Source organism: Fukomys damarensis, unplaced genomic scaffold, assembly GCF_012274545.1.
Source record: "Fukomys damarensis isolate Sample0158 unplaced genomic scaffold, DMR_v1.0_HiC HiC_scaffold_36, whole genome shotgun sequence".
In the NCBI taxonomy this organism is placed as follows: Eukaryota; Metazoa; Chordata; class Mammalia; order Rodentia; family Bathyergidae; genus Fukomys; species Fukomys damarensis.
Window position 1 is genome coordinate 40,462,430 of NW_022900948.1, and position 13,237 is coordinate 40,475,666.

Sequence of the window (13,237 nt, forward strand, 5' to 3'; positions counted from 1 at the left end):
GGGCCTCGCGCCTCTGTCAGGCTTGCCGCGGGGCCCGCCCTCTCCGCGCCTCTCCTCGACTTCCATTGGTGCAGTCGGAGAGTGGCCGAGAGCCTGGCTGCCGATTGGGTACACGACCTGTCACTTCCCGCGCGGCCACTCCGAGGTTTGGTTGAGACTGCAGGTGGCGGCAGAGGTGCCTCAGATGCTGCTAGGAGGGGCGGAGGAGACTTAATCGCCACCCTGCGTCCAAAAATGGGAACTGCATCTCCGGCGACAGACACCTGCCTGCAGGTTCTATTGACCCTGGGTCCTGCATCTGACACCTGCTGGCAGCCTCCCCCTCACCTTCGCATCACTCCAGAACCAAAAGCCAAGCCCTGCAATTTCTCCGAATTCTCAGGCCAGTGCAATAGAGAGGCAACTCTCCCAGATGAGCTCCTTTTGAATCACCTTGAACACAGCCCCTGGTCTACATCTTACTGAAATGGTCTCAGCATAATGCTCCCCCTCAAAGAGGAAACGGTCACAAAATTTTAAGACTCCAACAAAGCAAAGCATGATTTAGCTGATCTGTCCTTTGCTGGAAAGATCACAAGCTTGACTATAGCCTTTTTTTAAAAAAAGCAATTGTTTGTTTGTTTTTTTATTACCACGGGGAAAGAAATCAACACTGCGATCAGAATGAAAGCCCTAAAAGGAATGTGTTGCATTTTGAACGACATAAACAGAATTGATTCCTGAGTGTGTGCTAACCATTCTGTTCTGATACTGCAGATGATAGTAAGTTTTACACTAATCAACTTTAAAATAAATTTCACTGCATTTTGGCAGAACTACTCCTGAAAAACTACCAGCATACATGAGCACAAGAAATACTAGTTACCTTTTCTTTAGTAAGGGCATCCTTGAAAATAAGGCATAGTGCAATGATATAAAATTCTGTCTTTAAGGTAATGCGTCCTCACTACATGTCTATTCCTGTAAACAGGTTGGGCAGACGGAGCATCCCCATGCAGTTGGAAGGAGGCATAAAATATTTTCATGAGCCGCTTCTATTTTATCAGAACACGTTTATGCATGAATAACGTGACAGCCCAAAGTAGTACACAACAACAACGTATAGGAGACAAACTTCTCCCTCATCTCCATAAATGACACAATCGAAGATACTAGCAGGCAAGGTAGACGTGCCTGTTATCCCAGCACTCTAGGACGCTGAGACAGGATTGAGAGTTTAAGCCCAACTTAGGCAAATTAGCACGATCCTGTCTCAAAATAAAAAACAAAAGGGTTGGGGATGTAGCTATGAAGATCCTAGGTTCAATTCCCAATACGGGTGGTGGTGGTAGGGTTTTAAAGTTTTTCATAAAATCAAATAATATATGTTGTAAAAGGCTGTCCTTCATTCTAAGGTAGTTCTTTTGATGATAAAAAGAACTTCCTTTATGAAGTAATAATGACAGTAAATTATAGTGGACTTATTTTTTTTGGTACCAGGGATCAAACTCATGCAGGACCTTGTGCTTATGAGGCAGGTGAGATGCCACTGAGCTAAATTCTGGGCCCTTGTAGTGAATTTTTTTCTTGGTGCTGAGGACCAAATCCAGGTCCTCACACGTTAGGCAAGCACTTTACCACTAAGCTACATAACTGCAGTCCTATTGTACTTTGGGACTTTTTTTTAAATGGCCCTCACTAGGGGGGAACAAAAGAGGTATCAAAACCTGTTTACCCAAATGTTTACTGAAACCCTAGTCACCAAACCACAAATCATCTCAATCCTGTTTCCACCATATAATAAACCCAGAAAAGATAATTATTCCAGAATAACTTGAGAGACAGGAAGGGGAAAAGGTGAAACAAAAGTAGTAAGAGTCCTGATGAGAAGGATCAAGTCATTAGGGAAGTAATTTTGAAGTCACTCATTACATTTCTTAAAGTATTGGTTAAAATCCCCTGGCTAATTTCCAATGTTTCCCAAGAGTCAATCTCCCCGATACATGGTAGAGACTCTCACTCTGCCAAAAGAACTACAAGGGTTTTGTTTTGCAGTACTGGAGATAGAATCCAGAGCCTATGCCCTGAACTACATCCCCAACGCTTGTTTGTTTTATATCATTGTTTTGCTAAATTTCTAAACTGCCCAGGCTGGTCTCAAACTTGCAATCCTCCTGCCTCAGCCTCCCAGAGTGCTGAAATCACAGGCCTGAACTCAGCTATCCATTCTTATATAGCATCTTTCCAAAAACTACCAAGTCTTCATGTCACGTCCAAATCCAAGTTCAGTTTCTGCAATTTTACTCTGTGAAATAATGGATAGCCCATCATTCCAGGCCCATTTCACACTTCATCTCTTTACTTCTACCCCTAGTAACTCTATCTTCCATCAGACATTTCCCTCTCCAACTCTGCAGTACTTATAAAAACTAATCAGCTATTACGGTTCACTTTGGACTATTCTTACTTCCCAACCACCCTGAATTTATGTAGAGTGTGAATCCTCAGTAATGGCACCTTTGAAAAAAAAAAAAAGGCACCTTTGAGGAAGTATTGGGTACTTCGCTATTCTTAGTATGGAGTTCAACCCGATATAGTATTATTTTAGACAGAGAAGCTTAAGATTCAGAGGATACAATAGGAAGTATTGTACTTCGCTATTCTTAGTATGGAGTTCAACCCGATATAGTATTATTTTAGACAGAGAAGCTTAAGATTCAGAGGATACAATTTGCTCAGGGTCACAGTTACAAAAACTCATATCGCTTAATAGGTTTAACATCTACTCTGGTGGGCACAGTAGGGGTTTAGGTGCCGGCTCTTCTATGCAACTGTGGACAAGTCACCTTTCCTCTCTACCCCTATTTCCTCATCTGGAGATAAGGAAAAATAAAAAAGGCCACAGAGGCCCATAGTAAGGCTACCAAACAACAGGGCCTGAACAGCATTGAGCTAACTGCTTAATCCAGAAATCTTTTCTATACCACTACTTTTAAGTCTTGCTAGATTGCCCACACACGGCTCAAATTTGTGATCCTTCTGCCTCAGATTCCCAAAGTGTTGGGATGACAGAATGTGCCACTGTACCTGGCCCCACTGCCTTTTATAGGGGGGAAGGGAATACTGGGGATCAAACCCAGGGGTACCTTACCATGGAGCCACGTCCTAGCCTTTAAAAATTTTTTAATCTTTTTTTTTTTTTTTAGATAGACTCATGGTAAACTGCCCAGGCTGGTCTGGAACTTGAGGTCCTTTTGCCTCAGTTCCCCACTGGGGTAATAGGCACACACTACCCAGCTCCCACTGTCGTTTACACATAAAACCAAAGTGCTGAGATCCATAGTGGGTGCCCAGGGAGTGAGTGAAACACACAACAGGTAGTAATTTTTTTTGTTGTTGACACACTCCAAAGAAATCTATAAGATTTATGCATTTCAGAATTATGAAAACATGAATAACCTAGGCCAGGTAAGTTTCCTGTGATGAGGGAAAGAAAGGCACATATTCATCAAGTGATTAACACGGAAAAAGAAAACAAACAGGGAATCTAAGGTGTTGGCATCATATTAGGGGACTTCCCAATTTTTTTGTTTTTTATTACTATGATTCATCAGCATTACTGCACACTGTACATACACAGTTGAAAGTTATTATGGTCTTATGAAGCAGGGCTCTGAGCAGTGGACCCAGGTCATTAACTATTGCTTTTAAGAAACTGGAACACTCAGCCCAAAGTCAAATGCAAAACAAAAACAAAGTTTCATTTTTCTTTACCAGTCAAGCAACCACATGAAGGAATAAGCATTTTTTTAATCTTTGTTATATAAAATGCTAACTTGTAAGGACATACTACAGACTATGCATTAGATAAAATTATTTTTGACAAACTTCCTATAATCTTTTTATTAATTTACAGAGGGAACATAGCACCTTTCATCCAAAGAACTGAAGGTGCTTTACAAACATTAGCATTTAAAAAACAATTACATTTAAAAATCTGGATTCTTGCTGTTAAATCTGACAATTTTCTGGAAGCTGACAGAAAGCAAATCTATTTCCGACAATGACAGAGGCTCTGGAAGAGTCCTGATTTGCTTTCACAATATAGGCATTTTCCAAAACCTGGTGCTGGGTTTACAAAGCAAAAAAACACACACATATCTCAATGCGATGAACAATATTCCAAATCTTATTTCAAAAGAAAAACTCAAGGTTTAAGACGTCAAAATCTTCCAACAGTTCTAGCCATCCAGGAGGAATAGGAGCTGATTGGTGCAGGTGGCACATTAGATGTACTCTTGATCCAGTCTTGGCAGGATCACACCCAATGGACCACATTTAAAGGAGTGAGATGTGTCAAGGCGATACAGTAACCTACAAAAGCTAGCCAAGAGCAATTCAGCCAAGTTAAGGAAAGGGAGTAAATGGCAATTCAAAGTAGACAGTTCTCACTAGAGCCTAGGACACTTTATTAGAAACCAAGTATATCATAGCCAAATAAAAATAGTTCTTACCCCCATTAATACAACATAAGGGAATTTACATTCAGCCTAGATACAGGGAGTAATAGATCCTCCTCCTCCAAATCTATGACTTGCAAGTATCTCCCACCACATGATTACTCTATATGATACATAGCCCTTATTTATTAGAGGGATCTAAATATTCCTTTTAGGCTTACAAAATCCAATACATTCACTCTCTCTTCCCTTTAAATATAGTAAAATCTATTTTCTTTCCATGCAAAAAGCCATTATTCAGTTGGGAAGAAATTAAGCAAAACAGAGATGGCAGTTAAGGAATGGACAGAATATTATTGGCACACGCCCAGATAGTGACAAACAAATGCAGTCTGCTATGACAAAAAAAAAAAAGGTCACATTACAGAGAGAACGAAAACAGCCACATAAAACTAAGCGAAGGAGTGTCAAATGGAAAGACAGGCCTGAGGGTTACTGGTTTATTCATACAACTCAAAAGTAGTTAAGGAAAAACACTTAAATACAATTTATGGTAACAGGAAAACAAATACTGCAGAGAGCTGTTCGAAGACCACACCAAGTTGTCTGCATCATTAGTTTCCAGTGTTTCACAATTAGTAAGATACATAGCTACATATCCCTGTGAGATAAAAATACCTTTCCACCTGAATTACACTGGTCAAGGCAGCAACACAGAGCTACAGACCCAACGTTAGTTCAAGTTTGCAGCAAATATCTCAGCCGCTTCTTTCACATAGCTATACAATTAAAAGTTGTACAAGGATCTGAGTGGTTGGGGAAAAATAAAATCAAAACAGTATTGTGCTCATTCAGTAAAAGAAAACCCTGATGAAAAATTATGTGCCAAGAAGCTTAGACTAAGATTTTTATTGCATTTTTAGGTAACCTGGAAGTTTTTATCCTGAAGGGGAAAAGTTGGTTTTCAAAACTACCTGAACAGATGCTAAAGTGCTTTATTAATTGGCTGGCTTCACACAGATTTCCTGGGATGACAAAAATTAATTATAGTAGTAAAGGGATACCGACTATATCACAAAATGGTACATTCCAACATCATTTATGACCACAGCCATAAGAGATACTGGAACACTTGTCCTTATTAAGTGGACAATTGCATATAAAGAACTGATCATCACAACCCTTTGGATATTCAAATTACACAAAGCCAAAATAGGGTATCACAGACTTTTACAAAAAAAGAAGTCTGTTTCTTTCTACACTTTAAATAACCTGCTTCAGATTACAGTTCACAAATACAAGTCCAGGCTTTTCAACCTTTCCAGTTGCAGTTAAAAAATGAACACTTTCTAAAAGTTAAGGTCAAGTGTTATAGCAAGAAAAGAACGATTCCTATTGAAAAGTATTTTTACTTAATGATATTCATGATAGATTGTAAACTGGATTGATCACATTCTACTCAACTGGTATCAAATGAACACATCAGCATTATAAGTATTAAATGTTTTTTCTATTACTATAGAGGATATAAACCAAAACATTAATATGGCAGTTACGTTCTTTAGGCACAGTTTAGTGATTTTTTTAAAAAATAAATACTACTGGATTCAACTGAAATTTTAAATTTCATAACTAAAGGATCAAGAATTCTGGTTAGGGAAAAAAGAAAAAGTAATTTTAAGATAACAACGTAAGCTGTTTAAAAGTTCTAACACTTAACCTATCTGGGTTTTAAGATTATTTTATTAAAAAATACAAGGAATCTAAAAAAAGATCAATACAATTTTCATAATGTACAAAGTCATAACCTGTAGCAATTTTTAACTAAATTTAAAAACACAACAAGGAGGGCAGCCCTTTAGACCAATTTATTTTATATCCTTTTAAAATATCATCCAACAAAGAACAATGAAGTTTACAGCTGGGACAGGTATACATAACTTGAGGCATCTCTAGTCCATCGTGCCCACTGAATAACAACTTTGCTGCTGAAATTTCTTAAAACTTACCAACTAAAACAAAGGCTGAATGATACAAAAGGAGGAGTATTTCGGTGTAAATGTCAATTAGCTTTTTTAAAAAAGGAAACACATTCTGTTTCCCCAGACCAGTAAATAAGCAAGAGCTACATGCAGCAGTGTGAGTATTAAGACATTTCTCAAGTCTTCTCAAATGAGTCCAAGGTGGGGACGGGATCGGGGAGGAAACTGATAGAAAAACATTGCTATAGACACCATGACAAACAATAAATTTAGATAATTTAAAATTTAAAAAAAAAGGCAAGAGGCAGCATTTCAGCAGCAAAGTGCTCAATAAAAGTATATCGTAGAGGGTACAAGAAAGATGGGGTAAGAGGGCAGAAAAATGGGTCAGCAGGATGGGTGAAGGCCTCAAAGGAAATACGGCGTCGTCGTTCTGGGAGGAATAACACGTTCTGAATCTGGAACTGCCCGGAATAACTTTGGTTCTCTTGTATTCACATCTTTGAAGACCATGATGGAAGCAATATTTCCACAACGATAGCAGTAGTTAGGAGCAGACCACACTGTGACCAGCTTCTCATCAAACATAAACTTATAACCTTCGTGAACAAGCTGATGTGCTCTGCAGATGAGTTTTAAGTTGTTGATATGAACAAACTGCAATTTAGAAAGATTTTGTAAGTATTCAGCACATTTTTAAATGACCTACATATATAAAAGAAACCATTTACATGAAGTACCAAATCTTGATATTACTAGATTTCTCATGATTTTAGAACCTAGTCTATAATTTTTAATTGTACCGGGGATCGAGAACCTATTCTATAATTATTCCCAATAACTTCAGTAAGTTTAGGCAAACAATTGCTTTGCGCCAAGTCAATTAATAGCGCCATAGAAACTGTGCTGCCACACATTACAGGCATATATGTCTGTAATTCCAGCACCTTGGGAGGCAGGAGGATGTCAATTTGGACAATTTAGCAAGACCCTGTCTTAAAAAAATAAAAATAAAAAAGAAAGACGGAGAGGGAGAGGGAGACAAAGAGGGAAAGGGAGAGGGAAAAGGAAAAGGAAGGAAAGGAAATCAAAGAAACTGTACAGTCATATAATTAGAATTTTCTGAACTAGGTGCTATGTCACAGGCCTACAGTCCCAGCTAAATGGAAGGCTGAGACAGGAAGACTGGCGGAGCCCTTGAATTTGAGATCAACATTGGCAACATAGCAAGACCTCATCTCAAAACCAAAAGAGAGCTAGGATGGTGGCACACATCTGTTGTCAGTACTGGGAAGGCTAAGATTGGATGATTCTAAGTTCAAGGGCAGCCTGGACTATACAGTGAGATCCTGTCTCAAAAAAACTAAACTAAACTAAACCAACTGAAAGAGAGAAGAGATGGGAAGAGAAGAGGGCAGAGGAAGAAAGGGAAGGGAAGAAAGCTATAGGCAGACATTTTTAGACAAAAACCATTTCAAAAGTACTATCACATATTAAAAACTTGTTTTTTATGGATTAATAAAGATTTCGCTATTAATTTATTGAGGCTTCAGTATGTGCAGTTCTTGCAGTAATTCTAAAAGAGATTTACTGTCCTTTTTGCAACTTAAGGATAAGATAGCTCCAAATGAATAAATAACTTACCTAAGTAAAGGTATGTCAATGGGATCAAATTCTGGTTCTCTGAGTCCATCATGCTGGAACATTTCACAATAGAATGTCTCTTTGTGTATGTATGTGGTTGTTTTTGTTTTGTTTTCTGTTTTACACTGTTGAGGACCAAACTCATGCATGCTAGGCAGGTGCTCTACTACTGAGCTAAATCCCCACTAGGTGTGTATGTTTAACTAAACATAGTTGAACTTCAAAGTTGCCTAATTTAACCTACTGTGGCACTGCACACCTGTAATCCCAACTACTTGAGAGACTGAGGCAGGAGGATCACAAGTTTGAGGTCAAGCAGGACAACTTAGTGAGCCCTTGTCTCAAAATAAAATTTTATTTTTTGAGGTAATAAGGATTGAACTGAGTGTCTGTATACTTAGCTATATCCCCAACCCATTTTTGCTTTTGTTTGACACAGGGATTGGCTAAGTGGCTAAAATGCCCAAGCTGGATCTGAACTTGTGACTCTCTACCTCAGGCTCCCAGAGTGCTGGAATTATAGGTGTGTACCACAACACCTGGATTGTAATTGTTTTTCTTTTGCAATAATGGAGAGTGAACCCAAGGTCTCATGTGTGCTACACAAATGCCTTACCACCAAACTCCACCCTCAGCCCACTATCTTGCTACTTATCTGTTTGTTCGTTTGTACCGGGGATCGAACTTGGGCCCTTGCACTTGTGAGGCAGGCGGCTGAACCACTGAGCCAAATCCCTGGCTCTTGCTACTTATCTGTTACTTTATGCAAATAACCAAGTAGATGCTAGAGTATGGGCTTTTACTATATGATCTCATTTAGCCATTAAGGGAGGACATAAATAAACTGAACTAGGAATTTGAAATCCAGAGCCTCCACAGTCTAAGGAAATTACACTAAAAGTTTGTTATGTGAGGCCATCATAGGTGTTACCAATCAACAAACTACTTTACCCAAAATATTAGCTTACCTCATTTGTGACCTTTGCTCCAAAAAGCCAACCTGCTCCTCGAGGACTAATTGCCCAAGTATCTACATCTTCAGGATCTGACCAAACCAGGTCACAAAATGCTCCTTTATGAGGAATTTCTTGGTTCCGTTCAATGGTTCGAATTTGATCCAGTGTTTTGATATCAGGAGATAAACCACCATGAACACACAAAATTTGCTCATCTATTAACTAGTTAAAAAAAAAAAGATAATAAAGAACTGACTGTATAAAAACAAACTCAGCCATTTCTAAATTCATCAATGAATGCAAAAGATAGCATTATCATTGAGATGACAATTAGATAAAAGTATAGGCAGGAAATACTTAAGTTTTAAGAAGATTCATATAAACTTACAGCTGCTACTGTGAGCATGTCAAAAACTTTGGTACAGTATCTCCAAGCATTAGCATTTCCATATTTGGTTTGGCACTCATCTATGAAAGAAATGGTAGTATTCTCATTAATGAAGTTCTAAATTTGCCAACCAAAACAAATGTATCCAATACTAAAACAGCTTTTGATCGAACAGAAATTCAGCTTAAACTAGAACAGAAAACTATGACACACATTTAGGCTTAATAGGTCCTTCATATAAAGCCAAAAGATGTCTAGTGTCTCACTAGAAATATAAATCTTTTCATTGCAAAAATGACCTTAAGATGTAGCTGAAATTATCTGCCAAAATGCACTCAGATCAGGAAGAATAAACTACTAATTTCACACAAACCAAGCAAATGCTTTTAGTGGTTAACACTAGTTAATTTTACCAAACAAATTCACTTACTTAATGTTACTGTCATATTCCAACAGAATAATAAAATCAAACATTATAGGACATTTAATTACAGGAGCATGAGTAATTCCTATCTCAATATTTCTCAGTCTTAAATTATCTAAGATTTTCTGTCAATTGTGTCACTAAGTACTATTTTATATATAAACACTATAAAAAAAATGAATGAATATATATATATATATATACACACACACATATATAGTGTTATACAGATAGATAGATTTGCATATTCCAAAACATCTAAAGTCAGAAATGCTTCAAATTATGCTTGAGCATGAAGATCATGTCTCACAAGGAAAATTCTACACCTGACCTCATGTGACAGGTCTCAATCAAAATGCATGCACACTAGGCTGGGCGTGGTGGCTCATGCCTGTAATTCCAGCACTCAGGAGGCTGAGGCAGGAGGACTGCTGTGAGTTCAACAACAGCCTGGGCTACCCAGTGAGTTCCAGGTCAGTCTCAACTACATAATGAGACCCTGTCTCAAAAAAAAAAAAAACACGCATGTGCACTAAAAATATAGGCTGCTATCTCTTTACAGAAATGTTTACAAGACTGAAGCAGGAGGATCATAAATTCAAGGCTATATGGGCTACAGAGCTAGTCTGAGCTACACAGCAAGACTCTGTCTCAAAAACTAAAATAAGAAAAGAAGCGCTTGCAAGTAGAAGTATTTGTTTTTTTGCAAGGCAGGTGATGGAACCACTGAGATAAATCCCTGGCCCCTGGATTTTGGAATATTTGCAAAGATTTACTAATTGAGAATGCCTAACCTAAAAATCCAAAATCCAGGATGCTTCCAAATCTGAAATTTCTGAATGTCAAAAATGCTCCAAAATTCAAAACTCTTTGAGTGTCATGATGGAACTCCAAGTCTCAGATTTTGGGAGCTGATGATTCTGATTTTCAAGAAAGAGCTGCTTGACTTCTTGACTTCTATCCTAGGCTAGAGGCACAAAGTATATATGAAACATTAATAAACTCTGTGTTTAGAACTGGATCTCATCCTCAACATGTGTAAACATTCCGAAATTCAAAAAAATTCAAAATCCCAAAACACTTCCTGGTATCAAGTATTTTGGATAAGGGATACTTGATCTGAACATTATGTTTCAGTTTTATATGTGTTATATTAGCCTTGTAAAAAATTACATTTTAGGGCCAGGGATTTTGCTCAGTGGCAAGGTCCTGAGTTAGATTTCCAGTACAAAAAAAAAAAAAAATCACATTTTACATAACTTTTTTTTTTAGATTGGGTCTCACTATGTAGTTCAGGCTGACCCTGAACTCACTACATAGCCTGGGCTGGCCTCAAACTCACAGTTATCCTCCTGCCTCAGCCTCCCAAGTGCTGGGATTAAACGTCTGTGCTAGCACACCCAACCTATTTAACATTATATTACAGATATAATAGTCATATACAGTCATCCACTGCCAACACTTCAATCAATGACAAAGCACATATATAATGGAGGTCCTATAAGATTATATCATCTTATTTATTTATTTATTTATTTAGGTAACAGGGATCAAACTCGGGCCCTGGCAATTGTGAGGCTGGCGGAGGAACCACTGAGCTAAATCTCTGGCCCTCATCATCTTATTCTGTAGGCATTCTAATCTGTGCAAGTACACCCTAAAATGTGCACATAATGAAATCACCTGATGATACATTTCTCAGAATTTATAGTAAGTACATACTAGTGTTACTTTACTGAGCTAACATCACAGTATACTATCCAAATTACTGATTATTTTGTAAAAGAGCCAATAACTTTTTACAAATTAAAAAAAGTCAGAAGTAACTTGTAGTCATGGGCATGGCAGCATACACCTATAATCCCAGCACTTTGGAAGAATGAAGTGGGAAGGTCACTGCAAGTTCGAGGCCAGATGGGAACACATAGTGAGTTTAAGGCCAGCCTGAACTAAACAGTGAGATCTGTCTCAAACTAAATAAATAAATATGAAAACAAAAAAACAAAAAGCAACTCGATGTCCAAAGGGACTAGTTATTATTAGGTACACACACACACACACACACAGACACTAGAGCCTGGAATGAGCTCTCAAACTTGGATGTGCAGTACATTCACTGTTGGTAGATCCTAGTGTTTTGATTATTGAGTTTGAGGAAAGACCCAGCAATCTACTTCTTCTTTTTTTTTTTTTTTTTGGTACTACGGATCAAACTCAGAACCTTGTGCTCATGAGGCAGGTGGTGGAACCACTGAGCTACATCCCCAGCCCTGAACCAATCTACATTTTTAACAAGCACTTGGGCAGGGGATGTAGCTCAGTGGCACCATGGCTGCCTCGCACAAAGTCCTGAGTTCAATCCCTGGTACCAAAAAAAAAACAAAAACAACCACTAGGTAATTCCAATGTTGCAAGTGTAGGTTTACACTTTGTCACACTGATTTTGAAAGATATACACCAAAAAGTTGACAATGGTCTTCTCTCTATGGGAAGATTTTCAGTTGATAAAATGGGCAAATTAAAGAGTAGTCAAATAGGGAGAAAAAAATATAAAGTACCAGTATGTCTCATGCAAATTTTTTCAAAAAGAAAATAAAATATTCAGAATTAGAAATAGAAGATCTTACCATAAAATCCATACACCTGTGTTATCTGTCTACTTTCATGATTTCCTCGTAAAAGTGTAATACGGTCAGGCCATTTAGCCTTTAGTGCAAGAAGATAAGTGAAGGTCTCCAAACTATAGTAACCTCTGTCTACAAAATCACCCTGTAGTGCAAAAGTTTACAGTTACAAATAATACAGTAGCTACAACAGTTTTTTAAAATCATATTAAAGCACATAATCTCAGAGACACAGCCAAATAAAAACAATGAAGACTTACACATTAAATTACTGTATGTGTAAATTACATTTTAATGAAAACTCAAATGGAGCCAGATGTGGTGCACACCTGTAATCCCAGCACTTCAGGAGGTTGAGGCAAGAGACTTTGGAGTTTGAGCCCATCGTGGGCAATCTAATGGCACTCTTTCACAAAAAAAAAAAAAAAAAAAAAAAAAGGGTGGGGATGTAGCTTGGTGTAAAAGCCCTAAGTTGAATCCTCAGTCCCCACTGGAAAAATGACAACAAAAACAACAATAACAATCTTAAAGTATATAAACTTTCTACTAAATGTTTGCATTTCACTTATGATTCAGAAGAGTCCTGGGCCAGAAATATACTCAACAGTGCAGCACCTGCCTGGCTAGCTTGAGGCTCTGAGTCCAATTCCCAATACCAAAAAAAAGAGTACTGTTAATGTCTGAAATTTATATTTGCACCAGGGATGATGTAGCTCAGTGACTCGGTGCCTGCCTGGCAAGTGCAAGGTCCTGAGTTCAATCCCTGGTACAGGAAGGGGG

General features: G+C 38.1%; 1 protein-coding gene across 1 annotated transcript in view; it reads right to left on the bottom strand.

The window, feature by feature from the left end:
• Positions 1-4,648: 4,648 nt before the first annotated feature.
• Ppp6c (protein phosphatase 6 catalytic subunit) overlaps positions 4,649-13,237 on the bottom strand; it is a 43,375-nt gene continuing 34,786 nt past the window's right edge. The window contains exons 4-7 of the mRNA XM_010613526.3: positions 12,461-12,602; positions 9,410-9,489; positions 9,034-9,243; positions 4,649-7,078 (exon numbers count right to left, since the gene is read on the bottom strand). Coding sequence (XP_010611828.1) covers positions 6,830-7,078; positions 9,034-9,243; positions 9,410-9,489; positions 12,461-12,602 — 681 coding nt within the window. The 3' untranslated portion in view covers positions 4,649-6,829. The remainder of the gene's footprint in view (positions 7,079-9,033; positions 9,244-9,409; positions 9,490-12,460; positions 12,603-13,237) is intronic.